This window comes from Phalacrocorax aristotelis, chromosome 5 (genome assembly GCF_949628215.1).
Source record: "Phalacrocorax aristotelis chromosome 5, bGulAri2.1, whole genome shotgun sequence".
Lineage (NCBI taxonomy): Eukaryota > Metazoa > Chordata > Aves > Suliformes > Phalacrocoracidae > Phalacrocorax > Phalacrocorax aristotelis.
This window is the reverse complement of record NC_134280.1, coordinates 70937663-70959552: the sequence shown is the minus strand read 5'-3', so window position 1 is coordinate 70959552 and position 21890 is coordinate 70937663. Positions and strand designations below refer to the sequence as shown.

Below are 21890 nucleotides of genomic sequence, written 5' to 3'. Positions count from 1 at the left end.
GTTGGACTCCGACCTTAAACATCTTTTCCAACCTAAATGATTCTATGATTCTACGTACTTAGCTGTGAAGGTTGAGGGGCTCTGACCCTAAAGTTGAAAAAAATTTCTCTAGAAAGAACAATCCAACATCTGCCATCACTCTGGTATAAAATCATATAAAGAAGCATCCTTACTTGTGTCACCGAATGCGCTTGGATCAGAGGAGAAGAAGAGGACGTTGATCAGATCAGAGGCTGGACCACTGCGGTACTGCTTCAGTGCATTTAAAGCTCTGCCAAAGAAGAAAATAGCCAGGTTACACACACCACATGAATTCCTTCAGAGATCCCTGCATACCTTAAGGCCCAGTGACAGAAGACTCTGGGCACAGATTCAACTATTCCACAGCTGGAAAATGTTATTCTACAACAGATTAACATCAAACTGCTGCATCCCCCAATCCTCGCACACGCACCCCTTATGTTTGCCAGAATTCCACTTCCTATTGCTCCAGTTTGATACAGTCAGACCCCGTGCCGAGCCTTTCCAGCAGGTTAATTCAGCAAGAGCTACTCATTCTCCTGCCAGGGTGGAAAAGACTCTACACAGGATCCAGGAAGCACCAGAGGTGATACAACATGGGACCAAAATATGTAGCTGAGTGTGGGATGAGGGGCAGGAGGGGAAGCGGGAAGAGCAGGACCACACCAGCCAGCAGGCAGATAAATTTAGGCTGTTGTGACAGTGTAGCATAACATATCCAGCTGAGTCCTCTCAGTACCGGTTCCCTCAGTAGCCAGCTGAAAAAGGCAGGCACATCCAAAAGGTGGATACCTCCCTGAAGTGGAGCTGCTATAGGAGTAAGAGGAATAAGGTAGGAAAGGAGGGAAACCAAGCTGAGTGAAGTGAACTGAGATCTGTCTCAGAAGAGCTCTTCCAGAATAAACTTGGCAGTTTTCATTCCGCTTTTGCACTTGTGAGCAGAGTGACCGTAGGCGAGCTGCAACCCCGTGGCCCTTACTTTTTCAGCCTGTTGTAGGTGACGTCGTTGGCTAATTTCAGGAGGCGGTAAGAGCTCTCCCGGTCCAAGCTCAGCACGCCATCTCGAGATTCCTCAAAGGCAACAGTCACTGCTTTGGAGGTGACACGGGTTACAATGCCTGTGGAGAGCAGATCACCCTGGCCAGCTGAATCATAAAGGCCCACAATGTCCCCTGCAAAGACAAATTTGAAGAAAGAGTGTGAAGTGGGGGAAGCATTTTGAAATCCTCTCTTTGGGGAGACCAGCAACCAAGCACAGTCCAATGCAGCCAGCAGGACCACCCGCACCAACCACAGCTCTAGCGCCGGGCCTCCTGCCAAGGGCAGAATTTGTGTCTCCCCGTAAAGAAAGAAGAATATCCCCCTCTCAGCTGACAGAAAGCACAGCAAGAGCGAGCAAAAGGACAATTAGCAGTATGAAGACACCAGACAGCAGTTAACCAGCTGCCTTCAGACCTTCACACACCACAGGTCTTGGGGTGGAGACCAGCACTGCTCAGAAAGCCAGCTTGCTTTCACACAGATCTTGGAAGAAGCTGACTTCTCTGAACTCTCAAACAAACCATTTTACACCCATTTTATTTTTTTAATAATAGCGAAGGAGTCTGCATGACAGTATGTGCCTCCCAGATGACTGCCCTACACCAGTCAGCAGCACTAAGAAAGACCAGAGATTTTTAAGGACTTGCTACAGCTTTTTCACAGTCGCTGTGAGATGACAAAAGAGAGCTGAATTATGTAGTGTAATGATGGAATGGAGATTTTGGGCAGGATGTTTGACTAAGTTCGTAACTGGGCTCACATTCGTTGAGGATTAAATGCCAGATTTACAAGCTATGGGAAGCTTTTCTCCATAAGGCCCATCAGCTCTTACATTAAAATGCTTGTGCCCCAGGAATAATTTACTGCTACAGCAACGCTATTTCTCTTTGAAGAGCACTGGCAGATGCTCTCAAGGCTGAGACCCCAATCTGCAATGAGTCATTTTAATTTCAAAGGTCAGCAGCTTGGAGGCCTGGGTGACAAAGAATGCATCACCAAACCAAACTTCAACACACTCTGGAATAGTACCATCGTGCAACCAGGGCCAGAAACAGTCTGGTTCCCCATGAGGACCTGCTTAGCAAGCTCACTGGTCTAGCAAGCTAAACCAGGAAAATTACTAAACTAAACCAGAACGCTGTCTGGTGCAGCCAGCTTCTCTCCTCTGGACCAGTTTTGGAGAGCACAAGGCAATATCCTCATTGCCTAAGGAAAAGAGAAGGGTCTTTGCAGGGAAAAAATAGTACTGCAGGCTCACTTGGAACTACCTCGTGGTCAAACCCAAGTCCTTCTGCAGGGTAAGCCTGCCCAGCTGGTTACAGCATGGCAGGCAGCGTCCCTGCCTTCCTTGGATACCGGCAACAGCTCAGCTCTGACGCTCCCGGTCGTGTTGTCATGGAAGTGATGGCAGAGGGTGAGACACAAGTGAAAAGGGCACTGGCTGATGTGCTGGTGAGTCTGTATTTCTCTAGTACGTTTACTTCCAACGGAAATCCAGGCGTGTCAACTAATAACAGGGCATACCTCACTTCTTTATCTTCCTCGCCAAATGTAACAGTGCAGGGAAGGGCAGAAATACGGCAGCTCGGGAAGGAAAAAGCAAATCCCCTTTCCCTTTTGCAATTGAAGTGTGACAAAGGCTCCCTACCTACCGCAAGACACAAACACGAACACTTTGGCTTGTACAAAAAGTGCCACAAAATCTTTAATGACGAGGGACCCAGGCTTTGTTTTTATGTATTCAGAAGGAGAGAAGCCAGCTCTTTAATCATCAGCACTATTTCCTGGTGCAACATACATACCCATAACAAGCCAAGGGAAAATGAGTCTGGGTTTCCCTAGATTCATCCTCTAGCAATAACATTTTCTCCCTGCCTTTTTTGCATCAATTGCTCCGTCTTTACAAATATCACATTAGAAAGATGTCAGGAAGAAGATATTGGTCACCTCTCACTTTACCTACTTCACACTGGCAGGAACACCACTTACCAGGCCCGAAACTGTTATAGGGCAGCTCAGCGTCTAAATCATATTTTCTAGGCTGAAACGTCACGAGCAGCCGCCCGTAGAGGCCGGTTCTCTGGTTGGCAGCTTGGAGTTTTAGCAAGCAGATGCCTCTGCGCTGCAGCTCCTTCAGGGAGATGCTTTCCTGCCATGCCCTGGAAATCACACAGGCGTGAAAACCATTTGCTGGACTGAAGCTGACATTCAAAGCATCAGGTGACAAAACAGTAAACGACAGGGGGAGGAGATGGAAAAGAAGGGGAACAACGACGGCAAAAGAAACACCAGCTTGATGAAGCGTTGGCTTACGCGATCGCTTTGCAGTGATGTAACTAGATTGGCTTCCACGGGCTTATCCTGAGAGACGGGGCAATGCTCACAGAGCCTGGAGAAGAGGTAACATCTGTTTCTGTGTATTTTCCCCTCTCCTGTCTGGGTGTGAGAAGGAAGGGCCTGCCCAGTTACCCATGTCCCATGAGAGAATAACGTGAGTTTTCTCCTATCACGTATTATTGCTAAAATGGAAGATCTGCCACTTTTTATGTGAAGTTGTGCTGACCTCTGACAAGCACCACACATGTGGCTGCAGATGGAAAAGGAGCGGGTGCCTGGCACAGACTTGCAGGCTACAAGTGACTATGGCACAAAATCATAGAATCATAGATTCGTTAAGGTTGGAAAAGACCCTTAAGATCATTGAGTCCAACCGCTAACCTATCACTGCCCAGGCCACCACTAAACCATATCCTCAAACACCACGTCTGCCCTTCTTTTAAATACCTCCAGGGATGGAGACTCCACCACCTCCCTGGGCAGCCTGTTCCAATGTTTGACAACCCTTTCGGTGAAGAAGTTTTTCCTAATATCCAACCTAAACCTCCCCTGACGCAGCTTGAGGCTGTTTCCTCTCGTCCTATCACTTGTTACTAGGGAGCAGAGACCAACCCCCCCCTCACTCCAGCCCCTCTCAGGCAGCTGCAGAGAGCAAGAAGGGCTCCCCTCAGCCTCCCCTTCTCCAGGCTAAACCCCCCCAGCTCCCTCAGCCGCCCCCCAGCACACTTGTGCTCCAGACCCTGCCCCAGCCCCGCTGCCCTTCTCTGGACACGCTCCAGCCCCTCAAGGGCCTTCTTGTCCCGAGGGGCCCAAACCTGAGCCCAGCATTCGAGGTGGGGCCTCACCAGTGCCGAGCACAGGGGTCCCATCCCTGCCCAGCTCCTGCTGGCCACACCAGTGCCGAGCACAGGGGCACGATCACCTCCCTGCTCCTGGTGGCCCCACTATTCCTGATACAAGCCAGGATGCCATTGGCCTCCTTGGCTGCCTGAGCACGCTGCCGGCTCATGTTCAGGCACAGGCAGCGGCTTTGCAGACTGCTGTCCTTTGGGCTCAAAGTCTGCTGCAGCAGCTGCGTTTGCTGCAGAGTCTCACTTGCAGGGAGTGTCTTTATTTTCATATAGATCAAAACAAAAAAGAAAACCCCCAGGTTTATTCTCCTTAGCCCCCCAGTTTGGCTTGTTTCCTGTAGGTTGCTCCGTAGGGAGTTGAAGTGTCAGGGGATGCCAGGAGTCTCGTCCTGCCTCCCGGCACCCTCTGTCCTCAGGGCTGGGTAAGGCCAGGCCTCACCAGCGCCAGGCGTGGGGTACCTGCACCCCTGACACGGCCACACGCGACCCGGGGGGGCTGGTGACACCCCCGTCCTTCCTGGCACCAGGAACCCACGCGAGTCAGGTGGGATTTGGTTTCAGCTCGAGCCCTGGGGGCAGGAGAGTGGAGCTTGGGGGAGGCTGCAGGGTCCCAGCACCCCCCCACAGTCTGGGGGAGGAGAAGGGGAGCCCCATGGTGTTGCTGATGTGAGCTTGGATTCTATAGGTGACAGCAAGCCCTACAGGGTGAGTCTAAGAGGGATTCCTACAGGCATGAGCTGGTCCTATAGGGCTGAGTCCAGCAGGGTTTCCCAGAGGTGAGAGCTGGCCCTATGGGGCGAGTTTCCTACTGGGGCATGCTGGTGATATACGAGTGAGTACAGCAGCATTTCCTATAGGTGACAGCACATTTCCCACAGGTGACACAAGGTCCAATAGGCATGAGTCAGCAGGGCTTCTCATAGGTGACAGCAAGTCCCTTAGAGGTGTGTCTGTCAGGGCTTCCTATACGAGTGTCAGCGTGGCTTCCCATATGTGACAGCAGGTCCTAGGGGGAGGGTCCCTCAGAGTCTCCTATAGGTGACCTATAGGCCTTATAGGGGTGTCAGCATGGCTTCCTATATGCAACAATGGCTCCCAGGAGAGGTCCCTCAGGGTCCCCTACAGGTGACAGCAGGCCCGTATGTGACAGCAGATGCCGGGGGAGGGTCCCTCAGGGTCCCCTATAGGTGACAGCAAGCCCATAAATGATAGTGAGTCCCAGCGGAGGGCCCCTCCGGGTCCCCTGCAGGTGAGCTATAGGCCCCGCCGGGACGGGTGCGGCCGCGCTGCTGCCGGTGCCGGCAGGCTCCGTGCGGACGGCCCGGCGGGGCTCCCCCGCAGGCGGTACCTGCTCTCGGCGAGCTCGGCCTCCCGCTCCTCCCGCAGCAGCTCCAGGTGCCGCTCCGCCGCCTCCGCCGCCATGGCCCCGCCCTTCGCCCCGCCGGGAACTTCCGCTTCCGGGGCGAGGGTCACCGCGATGGCGGTGGCGGCGGCGGCTCGGCGGCGGGCGGCGGGTGAGGCGGGACGGGACGAAGGGCCCCGAGCTCCGCTGCGGCGGGGCAGGGCCGGGGGCCGCGTCCCCTCCGCGGGCCTAGCGAGCCCCCGCGGCTCCCCGAGCGGAGCGGAGCGGGGCTTGCCCGGCCCCGCGGGATCCACGGCACGCACCTGGCGGGTCACCCCGGCGCTCTCCCCGCGGGGCAGAGCCGCAGAGGCGAACGGGGCGCAGAGGAGGGCCTCGGGCCTTGGAGCGGCCGGGACGCCGCGGGGGAGCGTCAGCAGAAAGGAGAATGGGCTTTACGCACCCTTTCCCTATCCCGCCATGAGCGGTGCCGCAAGGTCCAGGGGGTGGGGGGTGCGCTGGGAGTCTACCGACCCCTCCCTTCCTCGGCGGGCTGGGAGGCTGGCAGGGGTTTGTCCCGGGAGCAGGGGTCGTTCGTCAGGACGGGGGGGGCTCGGGGGCCCGGCTTTGCCTCTGGGTGCGGTTTCTGCGCCGGGGGAGCGTGACCTTGGTGAGCTGCGGCCTCTGAGTGAGGTGGTTATGTACCTCTTGGGAGGCACGGTGGTGTTGGGTTGGTGGTTGGACTTGATGATCCTAGAGGTTTTTTCCAGCTTTAATGATTCTATAAGACCATGGTTCTAAGTATGTTTGGTCTTAAGAGGTCCTTTCCGGTCCCTTGTATGGTTCTTGCTTTGGCTAATGGGTGACAAAGACAATGTTCCTGCAAAGAAGCTGTGCGCTGTTTGTCTTTTAATTAAGCAAATTGTTCTAGAAAGCATATTGTTATCCCTGAGATAACACAGGGATAAATCCCCGAGCGCATGTTTTTAGGCCTTCATCTGTTTCTGCTAATTAACAGTGTGTGCGGGCCAAGCTTCTTTCCAAAAAATGCTGAACCTACACTCAAAGTGTAATTTAAGTTGTACTAAAACACACTCTGAGTATTTGCCTATTGGAACGGTGACACAGCTTCACTGTTCTGGTGAACGTTAGCTCGTGCACGTGTCGCTCTGAAAAGAGCAAATACGTTTTTCTAACTCCCATCTGCCGTTGTTACTTGCTGGGCTGCATGGCTCATCCGCGCCTCTTGCTGGGAAGGAAAAGGCATGTTTGGGGTGGTGAAAACCCACAGACGGGAGTGTTCGAACCAAATCTGCCGAACCTGCCCCGCGCTTCCATTTGCTGTGTCTCACCTGGCGTTGCGGTGTTTGCTCGGGAGCCGCAGGGCCAGTGAGTTACTGGCAATGTGTCCTGCCTGCCTTCTCTGTTTTCGGAGTGAAAGCTTTGTAAGGCTTAGTAGAATTTTCTGAGAATCACCTGGTAGATGTTCTGAATAGCTTCCCTCCCCTTTCTGGAGGGCCCAGAGGGCTGGGAAGGATCCTTCCAGCAGCATCAGTTAGGGCTCAGAATTAAGGGAGTGCACGACGGAGTTCCTCAGGCCACCTGTTTCTCGCCTTCGGTCACGTTGTTTGCCAAAAGAGGGGGATGCTCTGAGTGTAGCTCTATGAAATTGTGGTGTCTAGCTGGAAGTGTCACTTGGAATAAGTGTTTGCAGTGGGAGGCCTCTCGTGCTCTCAGCAATGCTGCGCACAACTGACGGGCCCTTTCTCTTACTGTGTATTGTGTTTTGCTTCCCCCTTTATCTCTGCCTGTCATGATAAAATGGAACAAAGCTTTTACAGCGCTGTGACACTTCAGCATTGCTGTAATGCTGCCTCACCAGGGACTAAAAGCCCAGCAGTTGCTGCTAATTTTTAATTCTTTTTTCCCCTCTCTCCCTTCTAGCCTTCTTGCTTTCCTCTGCGGTGCGGCACCAGAGTTCCCAGAGCACGTCACTGCAGCAAGGGTAATGTCAAATGGCTTTCTGCTTTGCTTTTTGCCCCCTGAAACACTGACCTTCCTTGCTGGGGGTGGGGAGGGTGGCTTGTGTTTCCTTTGGAAAGGCTTGTCTGGCCCCTTGGTCAGTCTGTCACTTCCCAGTAAGTTTTGGACTCTCTGCCTACCTTCAGTCACCTTTGCCAGAAGGACACTTCTGTTGATTTGTGAAATTAAGCAACAGAGTCTAGAGACAGATAATTAGATGATCCACCAAGAAAAGGGCTGCAATGTGGGCTTAGCCCATAGTAGACAGCAGGGAAGCCACTCAAGTCAGGGCATTGCAAACTCCCCAGCTTTAGAAAGGGCTTCAGCTGATGCTCATCTTTTTATATACAGGTAGCCTACTCTGCAGGCAAGGTTTATCTCCTGCCTGGAGCCTCCAGTATCTGATAAATACCGAACTTGCACTGCAGTCTTCATAAAATGGGGTTAACAGCCAGGAAGCCTCAGGCTTCGTTTGTCTGAGTGCTTTGAGAGCTGCTTGTTTGTGGCTTTTTGCCTCCTCTGCTGGGATCTCACAGGGCGGTACGTGGTCCGAGCCGCAGGCCGTGCTGCTGCTTACTTTAACCAGGAGGGGACACTGCAGAAATAGAGAACTCCTGTGAGCAGCGTCGGGGAGAAATGGCAAGGTTTGCTCAGTGCAGGGGGCTGGCCTCTTCCCGCCGTCCCCGGGCGTGTGGGAACACACTGGGGATCTCTGCCTCTGACACAGCAGCCAGCATTATTAGTAGACCCCTCAACAGACCCACGACGCCTCGGTGCTTGTGGTTATACGCTTGCTTGCAAGTGCTTTGAGTTTCTGTTAAAATAAAGCCCTCTGAGAGGCCTTGCTGGGCGTTACAGACTAAACTGATCAAACGCAACTGCTGCTGTGTTAATTTTGCCTTCTGTCACTAGCATCTAATGTTTTTTTCCTGAATATTTTATGCATTTTATGCATCCTGCGTTATTTTTACGTCTCGTTTGTGAGGGAGATGGTATTTACTGAGCAGCACCCTTCTCTTCAGATTTCAGAAACCGGTACCTTTCTGGTCATCTCATTGCTATCCAGGGTGCATCTCCCTCCTCTTTAAATCTAAGATTGTCTTTGTGGTATCATAGATTCCTGCTTAATAAGGAGCTATAATCCGATGCCTTTCGGTCACGAGCCTCTTTCTGAGCAAAGGCGTTTGGCACCTCTCGGGATAATCCCTGAGTGCTGCAGGATGGACTTCTGCCTCCTTTCCCTGCCCCCAGAGCGTGTACCGCAGTTCTCATGAAAGCACTGCATGTGTGAAGTACTGACCCTGGCTAGAGTGGTGCTTTTCTCTCCAGTTCTTTGGGAACAAATCAATAGTTTTTGTAACTGGCTCTTACGCAGAGGTGTAAACAGCTGCCTCTGGTCCTCCTTGTTGTTGCTCCTTGTCCTTGAGATCTTAAAACCAGCTAATTATAAGCAAGTGACATTTGCATTTTTTCCACTCAAACTCACACTGTGAGTTTCACATAGTGTTTCATTTTTGAATTAATGCCCTGTGGCACATTTGAGCAGCATTAATTGTTGTTGAGCTCTGATGTTTTGTACAGGGTTCTTGTGATTTAGTGCTGTCCGTGCTGCTGTCAAGAAAGGCAGCGTGTGCGAATACCTGCGGTACTGACTGTACAGGGCTTGAGGCGGTCAGGAATTAGTTCAGTTTTGAGGCAGAGGATCCCTCCCAGTGACAAGCTTGAGAAAAGCAGAAAGCATCCACCGTGGCAGCTAATGAGAACATGTTGCTGGCTGCTAGCTGAAACGCCCCTGGCAATTTTCAGTCTTTCGTTCTGTATCTGTTCTGCAGCCTGCTTGCCTTCAGGCCCCCAGTTTATTCACTAAACCGAAGGTGTCACTTGTTGTGCCAGCCATATACCATTTTCGTAAGTGAGAGAGTAACGTCTGAAGTGTAGAAAGTAGAGCAGGCTTCAGGTAAGATACCTTCTGCACAGAATTTGTCATTCAGGTGACGGTGCAGTTTGAGCTGTGGGTGCTCCCACGATTGTATCGGTGCTGAATGATCCTAAAGGGATGCGCCTGTGATGCTCAGGAGTCCCCCGGGCTGGTCACCAGGAAGGTCTTTGGGGACCGATGCAACGTCTTGGAACAGAGAGGCACGGTTGCAGAGTGTTTGAAAAGAGATGTTATTAAAGCGATTCTCTATCACAACAGTGGAAGCTACCCTTTCAAGAAGAATAAGGATTTAATTTGCACCTTTTAGCAAAATATCTCGGTGCTCAAAGCCATCATAAGGACCGATGCTTGTGCTTGGGCGGGGGGCGGTGCGTGCTCCCGCTCCCTTCTGTGGTCTGAACCGAGATAGGCATGGGTCTGAGAGGTCTCGTTAGACGGCTCTGCTGGTCCCTCCCCAGTGTGGTGTCATTGTAGACGGACGTGGTAGCAGCACAGAAGAGGCTTTTGGGCTAGTGTTTGTTGTATTAAGTGCTGAATCACATTGGGCGTGGGAGAGGCTGTTATTGCCATTCAGGGAATGCAGCTGTAAGTCACAAAAGAAGAGCAGCCTCATAACTCTCCTGTAAAGAACCCAGCTGTGGTCTTAAGGCCCTCTCTAAACTATCTATTTAACAGAGAAGAGCTTCAAAAAATAGAGGAAAAAAGGATGTGTGTGAGTCATTTGTGTGTAGCACTCAAGGCTCGTTTAAGAACGCTCATTAGCCCTCCTTCCCCATCAAAGGCGCGTTCCCTCCTTCCGGATGCTCCCCGCGACTGGGTAACTTCAGAGCTTTGTGTTCGCTGCTGAAGTGGGTTGAGGAGCGTCAACGTGTTCAGCCTCTCAGCTGTGGTGGAGGGAACTTGTATCTATACCTGGAAAAAGTTTAAAAAGAGCCTTTTATCTAAAACTCAGGGGTAAGCAGGGTTTAAGGTAGGTCTGTTCCCAATGGAGTTGGTGACAAAATGAGGCAGTGGAAAACGACCGGTGATCGATGAGCTTCATCACCACTAGCACATCGAGCTGCAAATCTCAAAGTCAGGAACAAGTGGTAACCTAGCCTGGGTTAATTTTCAGTTAACTTTCAGTCTGCTTCTTTCTGCACTCTTCCTTTCTTTCAAACCATTTCAAATAACATCCTGAAGTGGGCAGTTTAAAAAAAAAAAAAAAACGGAAAAAAAAAATCCATTTCCCCATCCCGAATATTATGACAGGATGGGAGTAAAGCAAACCAGCCGTAGAGGCATTTATCCCTTTTTCTTTAAGTTTGCTGCAATTCATGGTGAACCTAAGTGGCGTTAAGCCCTGCGAGCGGCGACTGTGTTTGTTAGAGCATTTGCAGGTTGAACTTGGAAATGAGACCAAGTGTTTTCTCCATGGTTTTGAACAGCCTTCTGATACAGGCTGCAGCTTCAGCACTCTTGCGGCATTTCTTGTCCCACTGGAGCGCTTTTGCCAGGTGTTGGGAGGAAGGTCTGGTGACTTTGCCATATCTAGTGTCCTCCATCGGTTTAAGGCCTAGGGAGGTGACATGTCTTTGCCTCGCCTGCCACCCTCTGTCCAAACACTTAAGTCCGGAGTAGAAAACCTCACCTTGCTCATGAGCTGCTACAAATTGAAAGATGATATGTGGGAAGTTGCTTTCTGGCCACAGTGGGCTTTGGGTTGAGTCTTTTCTACTGACAAATCATGAAGTTCCCTGCAAAACTTCTGCTCCCCCAGTGGAAAACCACTTCCTAATCCATCTCCAGCTTCTTTTACCTTTTCTTCTCTCTTCATGTTTTACATCTCTTGACAATATCTGTTTGCTACAAGTGACTCTTACCTTATTGTTCACAGACTTGTCGCCAAAACATCTCTGACTTCACCCCCATGGCCCGAAGTGAAACTTCCAGATCCGGCAGAAGAAGCCAAGTATCATGCAGGTAAAGGTCTCCAGTCTCCACGTGAAGACCAGCACTCCAGTATTGCCATTGGTGGCCTGACTGAGCATAAATAGTGTCTTCAATGATTGGGGCTAGTTTTTATTCTTCATATTTTTGTCTAATTTCTGGCACATGTTAGTGTCACTGGACTTGTGCTCCAGCTGCACTGGGGACATGGGTAGAACGTGAGGTCTCCTTAGTTTCTGACAGCATGTAACACTCCCAGAGCAATCTTACCTGATGTTACGTGTTGTTTTCTAAAGCATGAAACAAGCCTTTTGGACAGGAGAAAACAATTGTTTTTCTTTTAATGAATAAATGAAAAAGCTCAAGCCAGCATAAGCAGTTGGATGGTGGGCACATCAGAGAGCTGGTGTATTTTAGCGCATAAAACAGGGCACCAGAGCCAGCATAAGCAGTTGGATGGTGGGCACATGAGAGAGCTGCAGAGGTGTGACATAAGGCAACGAGCAGCTGGGAAGTGACATAATGTTTGTGAAGGCATTCTTGTCGCCACATCTAGTCAGGACCGCTGAAGGCAGCCATGGTCCTCCCGAAAGGAGCACGTGGGCCGTGCAGTGGCCAGCCGCACATGTTGGCGAGTGATGTGCCCGTAGCTGTTCAGCAGCCATCCTCATTGTAGTGCCTTACTAGAGCACGTCGTTCTTCCACTGGTGACCAGACACAGGTTCCCCTGGCAGGCGGGGATGTGCGAATCAAATACAGGGAAGGCATGTGTGTCTCGTCTCCCACTGCCCAGGCGGGGCTGTTGTCATCCAGACCGTGCTAGGGGTGGTAGTGGGGAAGCCGATGTGTACAGGATGTTTCTCAGAACTAGGCAATAATGAGCCCCAGCGGGTGCGTTTCTTTTACAGCACTGTGGTGGTGGCAGTTAGCAGCTGTGTGCTTCGTGCAGGCAATGAGCTCCTGTGTATTAACAGGCAGTCTTACTGTCTCATTGCACTAGCCTCTGGGACATCTTTGAAAGGCACCTGACTTCTCTGCTTTCGATGGGAGAGACCCAGGAAGTGGAGGAGAGGAGTCCTTTTACAAGGAGAGAGTGAGAGGAGAACAGCTGAGTTGTGTCCCCGTTTTTCCAGAGTCTGCTACCATCTGGCTGAAGTGTGTTAATCACTGTGAGTGATGTGCTTCGGAGAGAGCCTCCTGCTCCAGGTCTCCTCTCTGTCTGTTTTTCACCCTCCTTTTTATCTGCTTGGCGCTCCTGGGGTTGCTCAAGTGACAGATGAGCGTTCTGTCCCCGAGCATGATTTGACCCAGCAGTGAACCATAAACTGCTCAGTTTGATTTGCTGAAGTCCTGTGGCGAACAGGGCCCATGTTTCCCTCACTGATTCACATGGGATCCTCAGGGCCCGTGAGATTTCCGTGCCTTGTAACCTCCTACTGTTTATGAACTTGTATCATCATCTCCTGGCTGTGCTTATCCAAAGCAAACAGCGAGAGCGTTTGAATTCTGCCTTCTATTTTCCTGCTGGCTGTGGAAACAGCCGTGGGTATTTTAGGAAGGGTCGCTTCACATGGTGCTGAGGCACAGGCCATGCTAACAACCAAATGGTAACTTTGCTTGGTGTTTCCAGTCACTAGACGTGTTTGGAAGAGTTATCCACAGCTTCAGAGCCCAAGTGCGGCGAAGAAAATGGACCTTTTTCGGTTACGAAAAGATGAGAAAGCCCCGTGGGTAGAAAGTTGAAATTTGACAAGGAAATAACTCTTGTCAGAGCACGACTCTGTGTTTTGCTGAGAGAAAACTGTAGGCCAGCATTTCGAAATCTTGTTTTTGAAATGTTGAGCACAGGACTGCTGATATACCTGGGTTAGAGCTGGAAGAAATTTATTGTACCCGTTGTGCCGTTGAGGACGTAACAGAGAAGGGGTTTGTATTTTTTCTCTGGACTTTTTGTAGCGGACGGCTGTGAATCAGAGGAGAGAGTACACAGTGGGTTTTTCCTCTGGGACAGCAATTCCAGCAACACAGGAGCTAAACTCTTAATCTTTGTGGGAACCGCAGCAGCTTCTGCCTTGCAGATAGTTTCTGTCCTTACCTCTACCTTTAGGAGTTTGCATCTGCTGGGTTGAAACTTGGACGCTGTCAGAGTATTCCTGTAAGGACTGAGTTTGGTTTGACTGGCTGCTGAATTCTTGTCTGTCCCAAATGGATGTTGTTTTGTTTACATTCCAAGAAAAAATGATTCAGCCACTTTTGAGGACAATGAAGAAAATCTACTTTCCCAGTTACAGAAAAGTTGCTCTTTTGCTGAGCAGCTTGAGAGGGTGGAAAGCTGCCATTTGGCAGGGGGATGGCAGTCATTAAGCAATACCTTTCCCATAAAAATTGGGTTTGGCTTCACGGCACAGGAAGCTGATCACAGAGACGGGGTTTGTTCGTGTGCAGGACCTCGTCACTGGGGTTTGCACTGCTCCTGGCACCCGCTCTGCACGCGTGTGCGTATGGGAAGAGGTTGTCTGGGAAGGAGTGAGGGAAAGGGCTCTCCTGCCTTCGCTGCAGGTACAGGTTCTCAGGCCGGGCTTTGTTAGTATGCTGGAGGCCTTTTTCCCCGTGTACTTTGCTGAACTCTTCCTGATGTTCCTGCGTGCCTTACGCTGCGTTCAGAGTCCTGGGCCTTCCGCATACTGCTTGGGAATTGAGGGGAGCTGCCCTCCAAAGGCAGGGCACGTGGACAAGCGCTCTTTACTGGAAGGCTTGGTATCTGAATATGGATATGAATACAGTGCATTTTAGGAAGCCTAAGAAATAGGCCGAGAAGGCAAGTCTTAGATTAGCTGCACAGGATATATATTAGGTGTTTACTTACGCATGGGTCTGCCAGCAACTAAAATACAAATAGGTCATTCAGTTTACAGAAGGGAGGCTCACACCCGGTCGGACATAACACTGCTGTTGATCCTTGCTTAGAGATTCCCAGAAGACGATAAAAGTTTTGGTGGGAGAGGGTTGTGGCTGAACTAGTTTTGAACAGCTCTTCTCACCGTGTTGTTTTTTCTACCCCGACTCCTTCCTTGCGGTTTGCCAACAGAAGTGGTACAAAAGGTGAACAAGATGATCGCCACGGGCCAGTATGGAAGGCTCTTCGCTGTGGTCCACTTTGCCAGCAAGCAGTGGAAAATAACCAGTGAAGACTTGATTATGATGGACAATGTGCTGGAGGCTGAATGTGGAGACCGAATCCGGATGGAAAAGGTGACGTGCCGCGCTTCCACGGTGCCTGTGGTGCCATGCTGTGTATGGGGCCAGAGCAAATCACCTGCCAACATTCCTTGAGGCAAAACTCACAACCAGTTGTTAAAAACACATCCTGAAGAGCTCCTGTTGGATCTCCCGCTCTTGCTCCAGCTATTTGCTTTGCCTTAGCTTTGTTCCAATTTCAGTTACTCTGTTACTGATAATATTATTGTGTTTTTTTGTTGAACAGGGTTGGAATGAGTTGTGCCAGACTCTGTTAGGAGACAGATTTTTGTTGTACTAACTTCATCCAAAAAAAAAAAGAAAGTTACAGCAGTTGTTTCTAGAGACGCCAGCTAAAGACTGTGTTTACCTTGAGACTCCCAACACCCAAAATACTTGCAGTATTTCCAGAGGGACTGTCACTGCTCAATGCTTTGCAAGATCCTTATCACGCTGAGTGTGTTGGGTGGAGGGAGAGAGATGGTACATGTAGGGGAGAATTGCCAAGATGCAATTCAATATCTTCATCCTTAGCCGTGGTTGACTAGCAGGAACTTGTAGAGGCTCATTAATCCAAATCTTAAGTGAAAGATTATGAAGTGGGATTCTGTTGGCTTAATCGTAATGTTGGTTGTTAGAGCCAAGCTAGCAGCTAAGGGGAGCCGGGCAGTTTTTCTCCTCATCCACTGCTTTGAAGTCCAGTTTTGAGGCAGCTTTTTAGGCGTGCCTTCAGCTGCATCCTGATCTGCGTGGAGTAGCCAGCTAGGAATGCAGAGGTCTGGATGGGAGTGAGGAAGGCAGAAAACTTGCCTAACCGCCATAACCCTTTGGGGATTTCACTGGCAAGTATCTGTCTAAAACAAAAGTCAGAACATCACATGGCCATTTATATGTTGCTTTTAACTGCTGCTGTACAGCTAGCATGGGGAAGGAGGCAGCCTGTGAGAAACACTGCCTCTTTCCACGATGCCCTCTCTACTGTCCTGCCTGACCCTTTAGGTAGGCAGGTGGCTGCAATGCCCTGAAACAAAAGGGCTAGTCCCTGGGGTGGTGAATCCCCTCGAGATGTTCATTTCTTCATTGCCTGTCTTGAGGACTCATGGAGGAGAATGAGGAAAGTGTTTCTTTACTGGGATATGTAGAGATTGCTATAAAAATCCAATTATTTTAGGAGCTGCCATTCATTCAGATCCCACACAAGGCATATTGTTGTTCTTTCATGTGCTTTTCATATCTTTTACAACTGTCGGTGAGCCAGAACGGAAAGGTTCAGTGTGTTCCAATCAACGTGAAAGATAATTCTAAAGCATGTTTTAGTAGGATACGCTCTCCTGGAAGACTTGTCTGTTTAACCAACCTGTTTCTTGCCCGTTAGCTGCCTTTCCCCACCGTTCCTCTCTAGTAACAGTGTCAGGTTTGAAATGTGTAAAGGCCTGTTTCTAAGCAGTTTGACTCCTTTATGGTGGCTGTAGAATTTGGAAGATATTGTTTGCATTTCTGCTGGGACAATGAATCGGTGGTAAATGCTTGATTTATTTTCCATAGGTTTTGCTGGTTGGTGCTGATGACTTCACGCTTATTGGAAGGCCACTCCTGGGGTAAGATGTCTCACACAAGAAATATCTTCAGGCAATCTTAAGACAATTCTTGTAATTAATTGTAGCTTCAGGGCTCCTACCGTCCATGAAACTGAAGAGAAACCTGGATTTATCAGCACTAGCTTTTCTCCCAGCCCTGTGGCTTTTGAAAGAATCCCCAGTAAAACAGGCTCATCAGCTCTGCTGGCTCTAACCATCGCCACAGTGCCAGGGCGGAGCAGCAGTGCCCATTTCTAAGGTAACTGTAGGCTGTTCACCTCTTCTGGGTTGGATCTTTTTTCATGGTGTAAGCCTTGTACAAACTAGCAGTAAATCTTGCTTTTCACCATCTTTACTCCCTTACCCTAAGTTTGGTGATAGTCGTCTTGGAATAACCCAGAAATCCTTTCCCATCCATTAAACACTTAATCTGACTTGGGTTTTTTAACCCATTTCCTTTTGCCATTGTCTTAACCCAGCAGGCTTTAAGATTAATTTTAGAGTTCCTAGTTTTCCCTTCCTCTTAGTCACATAGCCCAGCAATCAAAGAACTGGGGAGAAGGCGTTTGCACCCTTGGCACCACCTCTGTCCCAGTGCTGTCGGACTTGCTATACAAACTGGTGGAACACCTGGTTCTTCAGCCTTTTCTTTACCAAAAGGAAGTGGTGTGTGGACCAGGGGTTATTGCTCAGCTCTTAGCACTGGCCAGAAGCAAAGTCATGAACTGTTGATTTCCCCAGGATGAGAGGTTTTAGTGGTAAGACAAGCCAAGATAAGGTGGGCTGCAGGCGCTCAGAGTATCTGGAAGCCGTGGCTGTGGTCTGGTTGCAGGCTAAACCGCATGTTTAGGTCTTGGTTTGAACTGCAGCAGTGTGGCAGAGGACGGTCAGATAGGGAGGAACTTGTACATCTGAGAATTATTTTGTGGCTGCTTGTAGGTTCTGGTTAGAAATACCGCATGGTTTCAGGCTGGTTTCACTTCTGAGTGCTTTCTGTGGTACCAAGGGCTGTTGGTATTTAAGGGTTACTTGTAACGTGTTTGTACAGTTGGTAACGTACCTCAGTTGTACAGGTGGTATCTGCCTCGGGTTCCCTGCGTTAGGCAGGATTTTGAGGGCTGCGAAATACTGCAAATAGATCTGGAGTAGCAGATCGTCAAGAGTCTTTGAATTATTGCCAGATATTGCACTTGTGGAAGATTTTAGGAAGGGGAATCTCATTATTAGGAGTAGAAATGTCATCTTGCAGAAATCCAAAAAAGAGCCCAAGTTCTACAGACAGGGATGTGTCATGTCAGGCACCTTAGGAGCACCATCCTTTACCCGGCACTCTCAGCTCGCGGCCCCGGGGTGGTTCTTTGCAACTCTCAGTTTGTTGCTGGACTTGGCATGTGGCCTGAGACCCAGGAGCCCTGGGATGGGAAGAAAGACAGCCGTTTGGTTTCTGCAAGTGCTCTAAGTGTGTGGAAAGCAGTGTCAGTTGCTTGAAGCAGACCAAACCGCACATCTGCCAGCGTTAGCTTGAACTCCAGTGACTTTGGCGGAGGAGGATCAGCGGGAGGAGGAGGCAGCTGACCAGGCAGGACAGAAGGCTGGTGCAGAGGTGCTGTCCTCCCTCCGAGCTGCTGGGAAACCTCCCGAGTCCCCCACTCTCTGATACAGACTGAAGAAAGGAAAACAGAACCCGGCGTGTCACAGGCAACGTGGACTGCAGTTCTGTCATGTAGTTCCTAGTTGTGCCTAAACCACAGACATTCTGGAGAGTAGATAATAGGCTGGATGTAGACAAAGGCAGCATTGTTCCTCTGTTGTTTTAAAAATAAACGCATTGGTGAATGCTTGCACCGGTGTCTGCGTAAGACAGTTCATTACAGCTGCACTCCCTGTTCAAACTCGGAGGCGGGTAGGAACTTGTCCTGTTTTGGACAGATGGTCATGCTTTAATTTTCTGTAGCAGTCAGATACCTCCCAAGATGACACTCCTCTAAAGCCTTAAAAAACAACAGTGCAACAAAACAGAGCTGCGTGGCAGAGGCTATTCTGGGAACTTCTAGCTGGCTTCTGCCCTGGAATCTGTTAGGTTTTGTGTTTGTTCAAGTAACTTGCTGTCTGGTCGATTGGCACAAGGGTGTCGAGCGGCGTCGCGGGCTGTGTATTGCAGAAACTGTTGTGCACTTTTAAAGCTGTGATTAGAAGTGAACATAACCTTGGGCGGGTTTTCTATTTCAGGCCATCAGTTGAGTGTCCTCAGCTATTTTAGACCTGAGTGAAATGAATGGTCCCTCTATGAGAAAGTTTAGCTTATTTCTAGACAAAGTACAGCTGATGGGAACTTCTTCCTGTAGACGAACCCTGTTCTTTCTCCTGCTACCTGCCCGTTTTTGCAGTGGCTTCAATGGAAACAACATGGGGCCTTGGTCCTGTTCTTCTCCCAGACAGCCAGGCTGGGATTCAGCTACCTTCTGCAGTGGGCGAGTGAGCCTGTCTGTTGAAATTATTACCTCTAAGAGCTGTGATCCTTTAGGGCTGTAGGTTGCCTGGATCTTTTTCACTGCTTAATGACAACAGCTTTCAGCCCAACTTAGATCTACGAGATTTCAGTGTGAATTTTTCTTGCCTCCTGCAAAAACCTGATCGATGTGCTTTGTCACGAAACATCTTGCTGCTGAAAGCAGCCGGCCTGACTGTCTGTGTCAGACGCTGGGAAATGTGTGACCCCCTTTTTATTTTTATGAACATTCATTCCAGTCATACCGAAAACATTCGATAAAGTTTTCTTTTTCTTGGGCCGTGTTTTGCTGAGAACTTTTCTGTTCATATGCACTTCATCAGTGAGTTGGTTTCTGCTGTGCTTCAGCCTTTCAACCAGCAGGTCCTAGTGCTTTGTCCAACAGAGAGGGACTCACCGGGCCCGTTGGCATTGAACTTTTGAATTGCAGAGTGAAGCCACACTTGGATACTCAACTGTCTCAACAATACCCTTCAAGATTTGCTTGAAAGCATGTCAACAGCTATGAGTAATTCGGGGGGATGGGATGCTTATCTACAGATCTGTGTCAATGTTGCTGCTTTTGGCTGACTGCTGCTCAAGGCCTAGGACAGCTAGTGTGGTCCAGTGGCGAGAGCTGTATCAGGGGGAGCTTGGCTGTGCTACTGCAAGCCCTGGCTCTCCTGAGAGCAGCGCAGAGATTTCAGCGACCGGGTCGCTTTATCTGGCCTGGCCGCTTTCCAGCTTTCCCATGTGATCATCATTAGTGAGTTTCTTACATGCCTTTACAGTCCAAGCCTGTGAGAAGTCAGTGGGAGTTTAGCTTTCCCTTCGCCTTCAGTGGACAGGAATTAGGCCCAGAAAACATAGCTCCCTAATTATAGTGGTAAAACGCGGCCAGCCCCTGGAGTGCAGTTCATTCTTTGGTTTCTTTCCTAGCGTTGCAAAGCCTGCTGTGTATTTCAGTAGTGCTGTTGGGTGCTATCGCTGGGCTGAGTCTGGATTACATCCTTTAGCTGGGATGTCAGGGTCACCCAGTGGTCTTTTAAAATCTAGATATGTCTGTGTTCTTCTGGGCTAGTCACTAAATGCAGATATATCAGTTTCTCTCCTCCGGCTGTCCCTCCCTCCTCCCTCAAGGATTTGATCTCTAATACATATTACACCCCAGAGAGTAGATGTTAAGAGAGATGGTAAATGTCTCGGAGCCTTTGGCCTCCTAGTGACCTTGCTGGAACGGTTAGGCTAGATGGGTTTCCCCCTCTACCCTCCTTAAGTGCAGACAGAGTCATTTGTCAGGAGGATGTTCTTTAAATGTCTCTAGCCACGAAGTGAGCATGCTAATGAGTTTTTAATGGTAATCTGCACTGATGCCGCATGAAAGAGTGTCTCTTCCTTCTCCATTGTGGCTGTTGATTAAAACCACGCTTTCCAAAGCTTCAGTCTGGCTCTTGTAGTTCCTGTGGATGTGGGCTCTGTAAGGCAGGGTGTGTTATCTGTGTGTCGCCTTTCCCCAGAAACCTGCTCACTGATAGGAGGAGAATGTAAACAATTAAAAAGTTATACTTTCAAAATTTACTTTTAAGGAAAAATCTCGTCCGTGTGGAGGCTACTGTGATTGAAAAGACGGAGTCATGGCCAAAAATCAACATGCGCTTTCGGAAGAAGCACAACTATCAAAGGAAGAAAAGTAAGATGAACACAGAGCTTCCTTCCCTGCTGCTTTGTTGCTGGGTCCGGTGGGGGGACGTGACACAGGGCGGTGGCTGGGGAAGGAGGCTCGGTCACCATAGCCCCAGGACCCCTTGTAGCACTGCACCTCTTTCCCAGCCCGCTGCCCCAGGGGTGCCCACAGTACTCGGAGCACGGTGACTTAGTATTCCCTTGGCCCCCTTTGTTAGATAGGCTCGCAAAAGACCCTGCTGAAAATAAATGCCCTGGGCAGAAAAGCAGTCTTGTTCTCTTTTCCCCAGCTTTAACTATTGGATATGTAATCACAGATATTAGCAAGTCTTAACAGTACCCTGTGGCAGGCTTTTTGATTACCAAATGGCTGCCCCCTCTCCAATACGACTGAGAGAGAGAAAAATTACAACTTTTTTTGTGGAGTGGATGCTAGAACCTTGACCAGCCTGACGCCATCCCACGGGAGCTCTGCCTAGACCTCTTGTTCACGCCACACCACTGGTGTGCAGCTGTCCCGCCAAGGTGGCAGCATCTGCCAGTACACCCCCTCCTAGGAACCATCACGCCTTGGCACGCCGCGGGCTAATGTAGCTGAGCCAGCAGGAGCCTTCCGAAAGGTACGCAACAGTTTTGTGCTGCCATCTGATCTTTTTTCCTTTTTTTTTTTCTTTTCATTCTTTTGCAGTCATTAGGAACCCACAGACTGTCCTTCGGATAAACACCATTGAAATTTTCCCCTGTTTGTCATGATTGATCGGGTATTGTGTGGCTTAAGTTTGTTATTGCTTTAGGCAATTATGGAAATAAAACTGCCTTGTCATTGGAAAGTTCTGGACTTCTTGCTGTTATTGGAAAATGGAAATCTATATGTGCTTTCTTTTTAAAACAACAAAATGAAGTATTTTTTAAACTATTATTTCAGCCTTGATGGTGTTTATTTGTGAGGAGTTTTAAGCAGCCCAGGAGCCACTGCTAGCTGTCAAGCTGTTTCATGCCAGCTGGCTCTACCTTTGCCTGCCCACCTCTCTACGTACTTTAGGAATTCAGGCTCTCAGCTGCATCTTAAAAATACCTTGGGCTTCGCTGGCTGTGGAAGGAAAGGGCCATCCGCCTCCCCAGTCCCAGAGGTGAGGCCCTGAGCCTGGAAGGCAGAATATGTGTATAATTAGTCAATTTGAAGAGCCTGTTGCTGTGCGTAGTTCTCTGCATCCCTGCAAGCTTCCCTACCCCGAGACTGTGAGTGCACGTCAGACTAGCAGGGAGGCAGGCCTGTTTGGGTGAGCTGATTTGCCCTCTGGAAGTGCTCGTTGCTCTCCGCTGACTGCAGTTAATTCACTGTAAATAGGCGAGGTGTTTTTAAGAGAGCTAAGTGCAATTTTGCTCCCCGCCCTTTTTCCTCTCCTGACAAAAGCCCTGCTGCTCT

General features: G+C 49.6%; 2 protein-coding genes across 3 annotated transcripts in view; one reads left to right on the top strand and one right to left on the bottom strand.

Moving 5' to 3' along the window:
• The window catches only part of IGHMBP2 (immunoglobulin mu DNA binding protein 2), a 47321-nt gene extending 41636 nt beyond the window's left edge, over positions 1-5685 (bottom strand). For both annotated transcript variants that reach the window (XM_075095304.1, XM_075095305.1), the window contains exons 1-4: positions 5599-5685; positions 3052-3221; positions 1001-1193; positions 174-271 (exon numbers count right to left, since the gene is read on the bottom strand). In XM_075095304.1, the coding sequence (XP_074951405.1) occupies positions 174-271; positions 1001-1193; positions 3052-3221; positions 5599-5672 (535 nt within the window). In that variant the 5' untranslated portion in view covers positions 5673-5685. The remainder of the gene's footprint in view (positions 1-173; positions 272-1000; positions 1194-3051; positions 3222-5598) is intronic.
• A 21-nt stretch (positions 5686-5706) lies between these two features.
• On the top strand, positions 5707-21383 carry MRPL21 (mitochondrial ribosomal protein L21). The gene is made up of 7 exons (XM_075095303.1): positions 5707-5764; positions 7534-7594; positions 11427-11512; positions 14568-14731; positions 16262-16314; positions 20368-20471; positions 21153-21383. The coding sequence occupies exons 1-7, from the start codon at positions 5728-5730 to the stop codon at positions 21215-21217; spliced, it is 570 nt and encodes a 189-aa protein (XP_074951404.1). The 5' UTR covers positions 5707-5727; the 3' UTR covers positions 21218-21383.
• Positions 21384-21890: the final 507 nt, after the last annotated feature.

Coding starts and splice junctions, on each gene's coding strand:
- MRPL21 (XM_075095303.1), top strand. CDS start 5,728: ATGGCGGTGGCGGCGGCGGCTCGGCGGCGGGCGGCGG. Junction 7,595..11,426: donor AGCACGTCACTGCAGCAAGG/GTAATGTCAAAT, acceptor TATTGTTCACAG/ACTTGTCGCCAAAACATCTC. Junction 20,472..21,152: donor CAACTATCAAAGGAAGAAAA/GTAAGATGAACA, acceptor ATTCTTTTGCAG/TCATTAGGAACCCACAGACT.